Source organism: Schistocerca americana, chromosome 2, assembly GCF_021461395.2.
Source record: "Schistocerca americana isolate TAMUIC-IGC-003095 chromosome 2, iqSchAmer2.1, whole genome shotgun sequence".
Classification (NCBI taxonomy): Eukaryota; Metazoa; Arthropoda; class Insecta; order Orthoptera; family Acrididae; genus Schistocerca; species Schistocerca americana.
Genome location: NC_060120.1, coordinates 839,143,534 through 839,159,058, shown reverse-complemented (window position 1 = coordinate 839,159,058; position 15,525 = coordinate 839,143,534). Strand labels below are relative to the sequence as shown.

The following is a 15,525-nucleotide window of genomic DNA, read 5'->3' as shown; positions in this document are numbered from 1 at the left end:
GCTATGTTTGTGTACCCTTCTGTATTTGTGTTCATCCTGTCTTTATGTGTTTATCTGATACGATTTATGTTGTAGAATTTTTCTAATACTCAGCTACATTCACTAGGATGAAGAATACTGTTATCCTCAAATATAATTTGCATTAATAATATGTTATTTACTTTGTAAAGATGTTTAGACATTATTTATCTGTTCTGTTTTGTTGCTCATGTGTGAAGTTGATGTTTCAAAAGTTATTCTGATCTTTTATGTATTTACTTATGTTATAATTCCTATAACACTGATGTATATGTTAGTTCGATTCTTTTGTAAAGCCCATATTACTACAAATGTTATCTGTATTGTTATGTTCTTTAATGATATATTTTGTACCTTTGTCATTGTATTCTCGTGTTATAATATTGTAATTGACACCAGTTCAGCAAATTAAGTAACTTGTAAGCATTCATTTCACTGCACACATTTCTGTTGGTCATAGTATATGGACAATATGTGAGAAGTAGGGACTGATAGTGTTTGCATGTGTGTTGATAATTCAGCAAGGGACTGGTTAACAGCATTGCTGATTCTAAGGATATTCCAAAAAGTTTTGTGAGTACACAAGTGGTGGTTTATGGACTTGCTATATTCTCTGCAAGATTCTTCGATGGTGGTTGTGCACATGCACAGTCGCAACAGATGGCTGCTGGCCGTCTCTACATGGAATCAGTGGGTCTGCATCTTTGATGGCCCACCAATACCACTATTTCTACAAGGACTGCACTGGGTCTGCACCTCTGGTGGCCCACCAATACCGTAATCTCTACCAGGACTACAGTTGGTCTGTTCTGTGATGACCTACCTACCAATATTCTTCAAAACGTCGAATGACTCTGCTGTGGGTTTCCTCTGTTATGGCCCATTACCTGTCTGCATGTCAAGAGTCAGCACTGTCTTCCTGTTGGAAGGACAACACTACTTCAAGACTGCATGGAAATCCACTACTTCAGTGTGCATTTTCTTTTACTGCTCAGACTTTGAGAAAAACTGCAATTTTACTGTGACGAATGATCAGGACTGTCTTTATGGGCTGTGAGAAAATTTTAGCTTTTGACCAACACTGTATCAATAAGTGTGTGCATTTGATATCTTTCTTACTGCAATTATGAAAAAAATTTTTCGAATCTGTATTGGCCAGTGCCCAAAACAATTTGTGAAATTTTTGTGGGGAGCATGGGGGCTATGTAAGTAGGCTGTTTAGGTTTTTTTTATTGGTAACGCCACGTAGCGCTCTGTATGAAAATCACTGGCTGTGCTGTGTGCAGTCTGTGGCTAGTTTGCATTGTTGTCTGCCATTGTAGTGTTGGGCAGCTGGATGTTAACAGCGCGTAGCGTGGCGCAGTTGGAGGTGAGCCGCCAGCAGTGGTGGATGTGGGGAGAGAAATGGCGGAGTTTTGAAATTTGTAAGACTGGATGTCATGAACTGCTATGTATATTATGATTTTTCAACACTATTAAGGTAAATACATTGTTTGTTCTCTATTAAAATCTTTCATTTGCTAACTATGCCTATCAGTAGTTAGTGCCTTCCGTAGTTTGAATCTTTTATTTAGCTGGCAGTAGTGGCGCTCGCTGTATTGCAGTAGTTCGAGTAACGAAGATTTTTGTGAGGTAAGTGATTTGTGAAAGGTATAGGTTAATGTTAGTCAGGGCCACTCTTTTGTAGGGATTATTGAAAGTCAGATTGCGTTGCGCTAAAAATATTCTGCGTCAGTTTAAGCACAGTCATGTATAATTGTTCAAAGGGGACGTTTCAAGTTCTCTGAATGCTTCAATCCACAGGTGAAGAGAAAATTAGACAAATCGACGGTGAAGCACCGGATTAGCACTGGAAACCATCAACCAATAAGCCAGAGAGCATATCGTGTGTCAGCAACGGAAAGTCGAATAATTCGCGACGAGGTAGAGAAAACGATTAAAAATCATTCAGCCTTCGCAGAGCCCATTGTCGTCACCAGTGGTTCTCGTCAGGAAGAAGGATGGCAGTTGGCGCTTTTGTGTTGATTACAGGAACCTTAGTAACATAACTAAAACGGACGTTTACCCTCTTCCACGAATTGACGACACACTAGATTGACTGAAGGACAAGCTTTTCTCAACTATGGACATGTACTCGGAAGTAGATGGGGCTGATCGTGAGAAAACTGCATTCGTCACCCCTGAGGGCCTGTATGAGTTTAAGGTAATGCCGTTTGGTTCCTGTAATGCACCAGCAACTTTTAAATGGATGATGGATGATCTTTTAAGGCACCTGAAGCGGACGATGTGTCTTTGTTATTTAGATGATGAATATATAAGAAGACTGAGGGCCGTTCTTAAGTGTCTCCAACAAGCCGGACTGAAACTTAATCCAAGAAAGTGCCTCTTTGGCGCAAAAGAAATCAAAATACTTGAACACCTTGTGTCAAATGAAGGTGTGCGGCCAGACCCAGAAAAGGTGAGATCTATAACGGAATTTCACATTCCTAAAATTATTAGAGATGTAAGAAGCTTCCACGGATTATGTTCTTATTACCGTGGTTTTATCAAAGATTTTTGTATCAAAGCCAGGCCACTCCAAGAGTTGTTAAAACCCGATGCTAAATTTATCTGGGGTGGTGCTCAACAAGATTCTTTCGATGTGCTGCGAAAAGCTCTGACGACTGACCCTGTACTTGGTCTGTATGATGAGAGAGCACCTACAGAACTACACACAGATGCCAGTGGGGATGGGATCGGTGCTGTTCTGGTGCTGATTTTGGATGGAAAAGAGAAAGTTATAGCCTATGCTTCTAGAACACTTGCAAAAGCCGAGAGAAACTACTCAACTAGAGAAAGAGAATGTCTTGCTGTGACCTGGTCCATGTGCAAATTTCGACAGTATCTCTATGGAAGGTCATTCATAGTTGTAATGGACCATCATTCACTTTATTGGTTGACAGGTCTTAAGGATCCAACAGGACGACTAGCCAGGTGGGCACTACGTCTTCAAGAGTATGACATTACCATAGTGTACAAAAGTGGCAGAAAACACCAAGATGTCGACTGTCTCTCAAGAAACCCTCTGCAAGACCATCAAGACTTTGATGAAAATAGTGACTGCCTCGCTGCACTCCAGGATCTCTCTGCTGAGCAGAAGCAGGACGCCAAGATATCTCAAATTATGCTTGCCTTAAATCGGTCAGAGGATGTGAAAGGACAATTTAAGGTTGTTTGCAAGGAAAACTTTGGTCCGTTTGGAAAGAGGTGGCTACCAGTGATTCCTAAACACATGCGCTTAGATGTTCTACAGAAATTCCATGACACACCTGAGTCCGGGCATTTAGGATTTATTAAGACAAACGATAGGGTCGCAAGAGATTTTTCTGGGCACTTTCGAGAGTGCCAGAGGAGAAAGGCAGTTCTTCAGAAACCACCTGGCTGACTCATACCAATTCCACCAGCCGAAACGCCTTTTCAGTGTGTTGGGATTGACCTCCTCGGACGATTTCCAACTTCTGCCAGAGGCAACAGATGGATTATTGTTTGCACTGTTTATCTGACACGCTATGCCATTGCATAAGCCGTGAAAACAGTCGAAGCATTCGAGGTAGTCAAATTCATCGTAGAAGACATTGTATTAAAACACGGTGCCCCAAGGTCGTTAATTACGGTTCGAGGGAAAGTTTTTCAATCGAATCTTGTGACAGAGATAAGCCGTCGGTGCAACATTACTCATCACATGACCACTGCCTACCATCCGCAAACTAACGGGCTTACTGAACGCCTTAATAAGACCTTGGCCGGCATGCTGTCAATGTTCGTCCGAGCAACTGGGATGAGGTGCTACCTTTCGTGACCTTTGCCTACAACAACGCCAAACAAGACACCACAGGATTTACGCCATTTTTCCTGATGCATGGACGTGAGCCGACGACGACGACGACGATGGACACTGCGTTTCCGTTACATCCTGATGACATGGACGACGACTACATCGTCCAGGTGTTGACCAGAGCTGAGGAAGCTCGGCAGTTAGCTCGACTCCGCACGCTGCAGACTCAAGAAAACGATCGCCGAAGGTATGAAGCGAGCCACCGCCCTGTTGTCTACCAGCCCGATGACCTCGTCTGGATCTTCACTCCTGTTCAGAAGGTTGGTCTCTCTGAGAAGCTCCTCAGGCGCTACTTTGGACCTTATAATGTTGTAAGACAGTTGTCTGATGTTACTTATGATGTTGAAGATTTCGACCCCGACGCACGACGACGAATGATCAGATATACGGTCCACATCCTTCGAATGAAGTCCTATAAGGATCCTGCAACCCAGGGTAAATTCGAAGCACCAGCGGCAGGCAACAGGCGGAAAGGTTGTAATCTCCCCACGGAAAATTACCCTCTACCACGCAATAATTAATAATGGTCAACCAAATCATCCACATGTATTTACGTTTGAAAAGTATCTGATCAGATTTTCTAGTAGTATATGCGCTGACAGCTCGTCGACGCCAAGGTATTTTTCTAGTACGTTTATTCTTTGGAACAACAGAGGTACAGAAATGTATGCTCCATGGTTATTATAGAGAGAGAGAGGAACAGCTTCGGAAGTATCGGTTGGAAGATTGTCGGATTGCTAAAGGAGATTTATTTACTCTTCTTCGCGCTAAAGCGAGCTAGGAAAGTTTGTGCCGCTAGCGTGATAGATAAAGAGAAAGAAAAACCTGTCAAAGAAAATTACATGAGACTTGGAACCAACAGAAAACGGAACATGTACGGAAATGGATTCAATATACAATTTTCCTCAGAAATAAGGTTTGTGACCATTTTATTCTAGAGTGAATGACGAATGAGTTCTCTGTCTGAACCATTGATGATTGTCTGGGCCCTGTAATTAATTGGGAAGTTTCAGCTGTGATGAAGAGAGCCTGCAATCTCTGAGTTTTTTGAAATCGTCCAAAAAGGCTTCGTCCACATCTGAAATTTTAGATCTGTCGTAAACTGAACGAATTGTTCAAACGATCGATTTTCCCAACTGAATGCAGCGCTTAATAATAATAACAAATGTAAAGATCTTTTCTAGCAAGCCAGCCGCTGAATATTAAGACGAAAGGCTCCACCAGAGATTCTACTAGGCTGATTTCACGTAAATAATATATTTAAACTGTACACAGATAAATGACAGAGAGAGAGAGAGAGAGAGAGAGAATCCTCCATTAGCATAATTGTTTCTCTGTCTTTTCACGGATCAGCCTAACTAGAAAACACGAAGCCCTGACTTTATTGTACCGATTTATGTGTGAGAGGGAAAGAGCGATAAAGGCGACAGATACACTTCTGTACAGACAAAACATTACACCAAGTTAGCGGCAAGCTGCATTCACACAGACTTTCATCATTTACAAAAGCAGAGTAGAATTCATTATAAGGTGACGAAGAACGTAGTGGCAAGGGAAGTTCTAAGAAGATCACCGCCAGGGCGAACATCAGCCATCGGAAGTCGGAGTATGCAGGACCGATGACTCGTTCTCGGATCACGAGGACGTAACACAGAGACGCTGTTCGCTTAAGGAGGGAGCAATGTCACAGAAGAAGCCGGGTAACACAGCCGCCGTAGTGTAGTGGTTATGATGCTAGTTTGTTGCATGGAGAGTCGTGAGTTCAAAACTCACCTGAACTGGAAAATTTGAATTTCTATATTAGGTTCGAGTACATTCTAGAAGTATCCACAAATGGCAAGAATCATTGTACTAGAATGTTCTGTATCTGTATGTATACCGTACGTGTTCTGGCCGGATGCAGTTCGCTCGGCGCTCTTGTATGTGCAAGTGCTGAATAAACCTTCGTTAAGTGAAGTTAGTGCTCCTCATTCATCTACCTACACCTTCTTGTACGTTACAATATTTCTAGCAGAACAACACTCTATGAAAAATGATATTAATTTCAACGCTTTCGCAAATAGATATATTCGGTGAAATATTTCCACCCGAACTTTTTTTTCTTGCTGTGTAGACAGTAATATGTTGTTTAGGATGTTGGCATCATATGTACGGTGATGACGAGTTGACGGACTGCATGACACAATGAGCGGCACATTCACTATTGTTCTGACATGGACGTGACACCACTTATTGCAGCCATTTGTATCAACTGATGTGACTGAATGTGTCGAAGCTGTAGTTCGTTCAGTAGAGGATGATGACCAGATAATTCAAAAAATTGAGTAATCTGTGGAAAAGTTTGTGGTCTTAGGGGACCGAAATAGCAAAAGTATTTTTTTTTTCATTAAGAACAGTTAATTTTAGTGTCAGCCCGTAACAGGTTTTATTTGTATATAGACGCGGTTAACCCTCGCAGGTTTGACAGATAGGGGGTCTGGTGTGTGCCCATAGAGAGGCTGGTATGGTTCCCTAGGAGGTGCCGTGTTGGAGCTGACAGATTGGTGCAGACGAGAACTGAGCCACTATCAATAGTGGGTTGTACCAACCACGAAGTATACTGCAACTGTCAAAGGGGTGGTTGGTAAAATGAATGGCCACTGCATAAGGGATTTCCGGGCGAATGACGGTTTGAAGATGGTGTGTGGCGCGAGAGGAGCGGGTCATAATTAGTTTGACTACCGCCGCTAGAATAAAACCAGCGTTTGTAAAGCTATGTAATACGCAGGAGAAACACGAGGCGAGGACGCAAGATTTAACACCCATTCTGCGAGAGGAATCCCAGTTGGGTTTTACAAAGAGTCATTGGTCCCTGAGTTTGCATTTATCGCGAATCCTTCTACCAGCGCAAAGTGCCAAGCGACTGGAAAAAAGCGCAGATGACTCCTGTATATAAGAAGGGTAACAGAATGGACCCGCAAAATTACAGACCAATATCCTTAATATCGGTTTGCTGCAGAATTCTAGAGAATATTCTGAGTTCGAATATAATAAATTTCCTTGACAGCTCATGTCTACGAATCAGCACGGCTTTAGAAAGCATCGCTCTTCCGGAACCCAGTTTGCTCTCTTCTCACATGATATACTGCGAACTATGGATGAAGGGCAACATGTAGATTCCGTATTTCTAGATTTGCGAAAAGCATTCGGCACTGTACCCCACTGCAGACTATTAACGAAGGTACGTGCATACGGAATAAGCACCCAGATATGAGGGTGGCTCGAAGACTCCTTAAGTAATACAACCCATATGTTGTCCTCGACAGCGAATATTCATCGGAGACGGGGGTGACATTATAGTGCCCCAGTGAAGTGTGGTAGGACCGTTGCTATTTTCTGTATACATAAATGATATGGCAGACAGGGTGGGCAGCAGCCTGCCGTTGTTTGGTGATGGTGCTGTACTGTACAGGAAGATGTCGAATATAAGTGACTGGAGGTTGATACAAGATGACCTAGACAAAATTTCTAGTTGGTGGGATGAACGCAGCTGGCTCTTAATGTAGAAAAATATACAGCATTAGTAGTGCTCTGTTTGACACATTCACGTCCTTTAAATATCTGGGCTTAACGTTGCAAAGCGATATGAAATGGAACGAGCATGTGAGGATTGTGGTAGGGTAGATGAACGGTCGACTTCGGTTTATTGGGAGAAATTTGGGACAGTGGGGTTCATCTGTACAGGAGACCGCATATAGGACGCTGATGCGACCTGTTCTTGAGTACTGCTCTAGTGTTTGGGATCCGCACCAGCTCGGATTGAAAGAAGACACTGAAGCAATTCAGAGACGAGCTGCTCCATTTGCTACCGTTAGGTTGGATAAGCATGCAAGTGTTACGGATATGCTTCAAGAACTCAAGTGGGAAACCCTGGAGGGAAGAAGACATTCATTTAGAAGAACACTACTGAGGAAGTTTAGAGAACCGGCATTTGAAACTGACTGCAGAACGATCCTACTGCCGCCAACATACATATCGCATAGGGACCACGAAGATACGATACGAGAAATTAGGGCTCATAAGGAGGCGTATAGACAGTCGTTTTTCTCTCGCTCTCTCTGCGAGTGGGACAGAAAAGAACACGACAAGTTGTGGTAAGGGGTACCATACTCCACGCGGAGTACGTATGTAGATGTAAATGTAGGTATAGATAGAATACAGGGTGATTAAAAAGTAACTGTTCACACTTTGCAGGTGTAACGAGTACATCAAAATAAGAGTAAAATGTTAAATCAAGTTTTGTCTGAATTGGATTTATTTCCAAGTTGTGATGCATAGTGTTGTTTTTTGGTAGGCATTACATCATGGGTCAGCTCAGGCTTTTAGGTGTACTACACTGTGAAAGAAGAAGCAAAAACAGCACGACCGCTACGGTTGCAGGTTTGAATCCAGCCTCGGGCATGGATGTGTGATGTCCGTAGGTTAGTTAGGTTTAAGTAGTTCTAAGTTCTAGGGGACTGATGACCTCAGAAGTTAAGCCCCTTAGTACTCAGAGCCATTCGAACCATTCGAAGAAGCAAAACAGATACAGTGACCGGTCCAAGCTGAAGATGATCAACGTCGAGCGAATTTGAATAGCAACGGTGTCGTGGTTGTGAGGTCACGGTGTTGGACTACGAAGGCGGACACCCGTGTTCAAATCTCCCCATTTCTTTTTCACAAAATTATGAGCTGTCCGTCCGGTCATTTACGTGCCTGTTTCCTGTATTCAGATTTGTGTCCGAGTCGAGGTGTAACGTCTGTCTACAACAGCGAAGTACGAGACCTCCGGACGTACGCACCTCCTATTTGTTCTACACAGATACCACATGTTATGAATCTTGCGTTTCGTTTTGGAAGTTTTGACTCTTGAATTCCCTTGTTGTAACATACTTCACACTAGGCTCGCCGTCCTCTGGGGCTGCGGTCATCATATGAGGTGTTTCAAATCCGACATGTAATGTCTGGTGCTCTGTCTCATGGCTGTTTTCTTGATCTGGATTTCTGAAATCTCAAAGTGTCCCACGTTGAGTTTTCAGAAGCTCAAATGCCGGATCTCAGGCAGCACTGAGCTGGTACCCACTGTCACGGTTGATGAGATTATCAGTGACCTTTATGTCGATGGAGTCTTTTATGACACTGTCCCAGTACCTTGGGGTCTGTGTGATAATCTTGAAGTCATTGTAGTTCATCGAGTGACCAAGTTCTATACAGTGTCCCTCTATGGCTGATTTTGTTACCTGTCTGAGTCTGTGGTCTTTACACCTTATGTTCAAGCTTCTGGTGATCTGGCCGATGTATGACGTCCCACACTGGCACGGGATGTTGTAAATACCTGTCTTGCGTTACCCCAGGTCACCCTTTACATTCTCCAGCGTTGTCCCAATTTTATTGGGTGGGCAAAATATGCTCTTGATGTCATGTTTCATGAGAATTCTGCTGATATTAGTAGAGATCGGTCCAGCATATGGTTGCTATCTTCTGCGCCTCTTCTGGTTCTTCTTCTGGATCCTGTGGCTGACTGGCAGATCGAAGTGCCTATTGGATGTCTCTAGATGAAAACCCATTTTTGCTGAACACCGTTTATAAGTGTTCTATTTCCGTCGCCAAACTGTCGGGTCGTGATGAAGTATGCGCCCTGTCGACTAGAGTGTTGGGCATTCCGTTCTTCTTTGCTCCAGTACCATCGTGAATTTTATTTTCGGGTGGCGTGAATTCAGATGGTCCAGAAAATCATCTAGCTTCTCCTTACCAAAGGACCAGATGACAAAGGTACCACCCTCATGCCTGAAAAGGCACTTGGCTTGATATGTGGCCGATGTGCCTCCTCTTCAAATCTTTCCATAAATAGGTTGGCCACCACCAGTGATAGAGGGATGCCCATCGTCACCCCCTCCGCTTGATCGTAAATTGACCTCCAGATAGGATCCATATTGAGGTTAGTATATGCCTGAATAAGTCGAGGAGAGCCCCATCAAACTTATCTCCGCTAGGATCGAGTTAGTCGTTCAATGGCACTCATATGAACAGAGACCCCACGTCGAAACTATGTGTAGTTCCTCAGTTGTTGTGGGAAGTCCTCCGAGTTCTGAATGTGGTGTGAACATCTGTCCACATGTGATGTCAGCAACTTTTTCAGGTATTTTGCAATAGGGTATAAGGCTGTGCCAATACTGCTGACAATAGGTCGAAGAGGAACCTCATTCTTATGAACTTTGGGGAGTCCATACAGTCTGAGTGGTACTGGAGTTTTGGGATACAGCTTCTTGATGACTTGTTCAGGCAGGCCCATCTCCTTCAGCAAAGCCCTGATCTTCTAGTCCATTTTGTCTGTTGGGTCGCTTCCTATTCCTTTGTATGCAGGATCCTCCAGTAGCTGTTGCATCTTTCTGTCATACTCCGTTTTCTTCTTGTCTGCTGGCATCACCACAATGGTGTCATCCTCCTGGAGTTGCCTGAGCCCCACCATTTCGTCGCCTCAGGTGTTGGATTTGGGTGGCTTGGTCTTGGTGAGTGGCCTGCAGGTCTGTCTATGGCTCTCTTCAGCCACACTGGAAGGTAGGGTACTGGCTGCTTGTTCAACTGCACTGATGATGGGTGCGACAGGCACCTTTCTGGGAGACACTGCGAAGTTTTAAGGTGGTCTCGTCGAGCTGCTTATCACTCAGGTTGACCACCGTGCGTCTGTCCCCATTCTGCCACATTCTGTTGTGGAGGCGCTCAAACGTGGCTAGCTGGCATGCCGTTGACTAGCCTAAGAGTCCTTGGTCCTCTTGTAAAATTCTTGTGAAGAAGAAGGATGGCACATGGCCTCGCCCAGCGATGACAGAAAAAAATCACGAAGAAAGATGTCTTCCCATTATTGCACATTCATGACCGCCTAGAGTGCTCGAAAGAAGAAAAGTGCTTCTCAGCTGTGAACATGCATAAAGTCTACTCGCAAATCGAGGTGGACGTGGCTTACAGGAAAAAGTCTGCCTTCATAACTCCTGTTAACGTCTATGAGTTTAAAATTATTCTTTGTGGAATATGTACTGTTCCAGTGACCTCTGGACGTAGGAAGGGCAACTTGCTTCGATACTTTAAACGGACGACATGTTTTGCTATCTAAATGAAACTGTCGTTTTTCGAAGACATTTGAAGAACATTTAGGCCTGAATCCTAAAAGCTGCATTTTTTGCCCAAGAAATTGGGTTATGTAGTCCGCCCCAATATAGAGAAAATAAAAATGGTCGCAGATTTTCGAATTTCTCGGCACATTCGTGATGGACGACATGTTCTAAGAATATGCTCTTAATACTGGCGATTCATAAAGGAATACCCTACCAAGGCACGAATTTTGCTAAATCTTCACCAGTCCTAGCATTGTATGACGAGAATGCTGAGAAAGAACAAAACGCTGAGCCTAGTGGTTATGAGATAGGTGCAGTCCTACTGCAAATTTAGGAAGGTATTGGAAAGGTGTAGCTTACACTCCTAGAATAGTATCAAAATCCGAGATGAACTATTCTGCAACAAGTTGTAACCATACTTATTTGGGAAACCTCTCACCGTTGTGGCAAAACACCAACCTGTATGCTGGCTGACTAATTTGAAGGAATCATTGAATCGACTGGCGAGATGAGCACTGAGGCCTCGGGAGTATGACATCACAGAGGTACACAAAAGCAGACACAAACTCAAGGATGGCAACTGTCTTTCAAGGAATCCTTTAGTGGAACACAGCAGCGTGGGCGAAACTTCAGCTACATTAAATTCTGGGCAGAGAGAAGATCCAGCACTTCTGAAAGCCATAGAAGCCTTGAAGAAGGACAAAGGGAGAATTCCAACTAATTAACAGAGCTTTGTACAAAAGGAATTATGGTCCATTACGGCTCAAACGGTATTCATTCTTCCACTAATTCAGAACTGTAAGCTTGTCGCAAAGATATTCTCTAGCATATAAGGTATCACAGCCTTTGGCTAGTCGAGTAAAGACATGCCTTCAGAAACCGAAACTGTCCTTGCACAAAAACAAATATCCCGTGCCTTGTCTTTCCAGTCTCCCACCACTTCACAAAGTCCCACCATCCGGCCACAGAGGAGCATTCCCCTCATAACTCAGTACCACCCAGGACTGGAGCAGCTGAATTACCCTCTCTACCAAGGTTTCGACTACCTCTCGTCATGTCCTGAATTGAGAAACGTCATGCCCACTATCCTTCCCACCACTCCCACAGTGGTATTCCATTGTCCACCGAACCTACGCAATATATTCGTCGATCCCTACACGAACCCTGCTCCCAACACCTTACCTTATGGCTCATATGCCTGTAATAGACCTAAATGCAAGACCTCTCCTATACGTCCCCCAACCACCATCTACTCCAGTCCTTTCACAAACATCATCTATCCCATCAAAGGCAGGGGGCTACCTGTGCAACCAGCCATGTTATCTACAAGCTAAGCTGCAACCACTGTGCTGTATTCTATGTGGGCATGACAACCAACAGGTTCTCTGTCCACATTAATGGCCACCAAAAAACTGTGATCAAGAAAGAAGTGGACCACCCTGTTGCTGAGCACGCTGTCAAACATGATATTCTTCATTCCAATGACTGCTTCACAGCCTGTGCCATATGGATCCTTCCCACCAACACCAGCTTTTCTGAATTGCGCAGGTGGTAACATTCTCTGCAATATATCCTACGTTCCTGCAAACCTCCTGGCCTCAACCTTCATTAGTCTTTGTCCTCAGTCATCCATCCCCTTCCCTGTTCCCATTCCAGTGCTACACAGTCCTCATTCCTCCATCGCACTCAGTCTTCTTACTTCTCTCCTTTTCCGCTACCCCCTCCTCCCCATCTCTCTCCTGCCCTCCGTGTAACCGCCTGACTGCACATAACTGCCCTCCCCTCTTTCCATCTCGTCCGTGCATGCTCCCCAATAGCACGTCACTGTCTGCCACCCCTACCCTACTATCCCTCCCTCTCCCTGCCCCAGCCTCCACGCTGCAGTTCGGAACCGCGCGGCCGCTACGGTCGCAGGTTCGAATCCTGCCTCGGGTATGGATGTATGTGATGTCCTTAGGTTAGTTAGGTTTAAGTAGTTCTAAGTTCTAGAGGACTGATGACCTCAGAAATGGAGTCCCATAGTGCTCAGAGCCATTTGAACCATTTCTCCAAGTCAGATCAGGAAAATGCTAGAAGTAACACTACTCTTGAATTGTGTTCAGGTATTCATTTATGCTCTAATTCTTTCCGTTTCGCAAAGTAAGCATACCCTACTCTTGAATACGTTTATGAATTGTAGCCAGATTGCTACTTGTATATAAACTACTTCCTGGGTCAAAAGTTTATGTAGAGAGGGGTACATATTATTTTGAAGACATATTTTCAGATACTCAGATCATTACCCAAAAAGTGTGGATGGCCTACAATGTGTAGATCACTTTCGATATTTGTGGCCTGGCGGTTTTCATTTATTAAGTGTGCTTATTGGAACCGACAGAAGGTGCATGGGAGTTGGTACGCACTTGTTCTAATGAGTTTGTCTGGAGTTCTGTTGTCTGTCATTATTCTTTTTCATGTTCTTGTTTGGTACTGTCTGCTGTTCTTACCCCTTGCTTCATTGTGTTTCCAGTTCTATGTATTACTTTCTTAGTATGTGTTTGTGTGTACCACTCGCTTCTTTTTCCAGATGTGATGTAGTCTGTTGTATTATCAGTGTACTCAACTTCTATGTCTTCTGCCTGTTCAGTTGTGTCCTTCTGTGAGTGGCAAATAATTACATTTAATATCCCATATTATTTTACGCAGACACGGACCAACAAAAGAAGGTTTAATCTGTACAATGATTATGTTTACACAACACAGAGATTAAGTTTCTCTTCATAACCAATATCAATAAAGCTAATTAGCTAGTTAAGTTATACGAACTTACGCAGTTAGCGTAACAGACGGAAAGGAAAGGAAAATCACTATCGAAGTGTAAATATTTATAGAAGCAGATATTGTTACGACATTTCACACCAATAGTTTGAGAATACATTAATCTGCTCGTCATTCTGCCATCAAAACTTTGCAAGAACATATAAAAACATTAGCAAACCCAGTAATCATTCACAGTTGCTAATTATATATGAGAATTGGATATACATGCTAATCTCCTTCTTCCTCTAGTCTCTTACACCTTCTCTTCCTCCCCTCTCTTTACCCATCTCCTCCTCCTCCCTCCTCCCCCCCCCCACTCTATCCACTTCCTCGACCCTACCTCCCTATCTCTCGTCCCAACACACCTCTCTCCATCTCCTTCTCTACCTTCTCCCCGTCCATCTTGTCTCCCTCCCCCCTTTCTCTGTCCCTGTTGTCATTTATAATGAATGGTTAAATCGGTACACAGGGTATGAGAGAGATCTCTCAAGCTGGTGGATCTGTTAAGATAGTAACTTCATACAAGTTAATCTACAAACGAATAGGATTACGAAGTTTCAGACAATTCACATACCGCAGTAGCATTGTAGTCATAAACCGGTAAACCATAAATACAACTTTCTTACTTTCTGCAGAAACCGAAAGCGAGGAAGGAAAAAAATGACACAGTGTTGTGTATACAATTTTTATTTAAAAGTGTAAATAAGAAAGAATGCTTGTGGGAGAAACAATTTGTCCAGTGGTATCAGTGCCCAGATATTGTAGAGGAAGAAACCGAAATCACACATTTTCATAGTACAACACAGCACATTTGCTTCCTCGCAGTCGATTTCAACACAAAATCTGTTCAAGGAAATACCGGGTGGTTGTAATTAAAATTTCTCGATTACCGTACGAGTACCAAACTTGGTAGCATTAATATCATTAATATCCAGAGTAAGGGGTGCATGATTTCCATGCGTCACACCGCCACCGTCCAGTTCCAACTGTGGCCACAATGTGCCGTGATCAGTCATCGTGATTCATAGCCAGGTTGCACCACTGGTGGTTGATGAAATCGCTGTTGCTATGGCAGACAACGCTGTCACAATTCTCGATCGTCGGGCAGTGTGCATGCTGCGTCACGACAGTTGACCATCCCGTGGTCCACTGAACGGAAGGTGCTTCGAATCATTTTCAGATGGTATCCTTACAAGATCCATATCGTACAGCAGCTTGCACTGGCAAGGATTGAAGTTGACGAGGGCTGGCCCTGGACCATCCTATGAACAGACATAGCTCATTTTTCTCTGACAGGTGAGGTGAACACAAGAATTTCCGAGTGTGGGGATCTTCACCTCCAGTCACCGTATATGAAGTTCCTCTGTATGGTGAATGTGTCACAATGATATGGCATCACGGCTGCTTTCATGACTGGCCCATTCTTTTTTGAACAGGTTGGCGCTCAAGGACGAAAGACGTGCAATGTGACTGGCCAGCGTTATTGCGATATGCTTCGCCAGCATGTCATACCCGCCCTACAGGAGAGAGACGCATTGAACTGAACAGTTTTCATGCTATATGGGGCCTCACCGCACATCGCTCGTGAAGTTCACTTGCTTCTCCGAAACACATTTGGAAACGATCGAAATATCAGCCGATCGTTTCCAAATGCTTGGCAGGCACGACCATCTGACTCACTCCCTGTGATTTCACGTTGTGGGG

The 15,525-nt window shown here is 43.8% G+C and overlaps 1 protein-coding gene across 1 annotated transcript in view; it reads right to left on the bottom strand.

Moving 5' to 3' along the window:
* LOC124594471 (glutamate receptor 2-like) overlaps positions 1–14,837 on the bottom strand; it is a 94,995-nt gene extending 80,158 nt beyond the window's left edge. Inside the window, exon 1 of the mRNA XM_047132847.1 lies at positions 14,712–14,837. Coding sequence (XP_046988803.1) covers positions 14,712–14,837 — 126 coding nt within the window. The remainder of the gene's footprint in view (positions 1–14,711) is intronic.
* Positions 14,838–15,525: the final 688 nt, after the last annotated feature.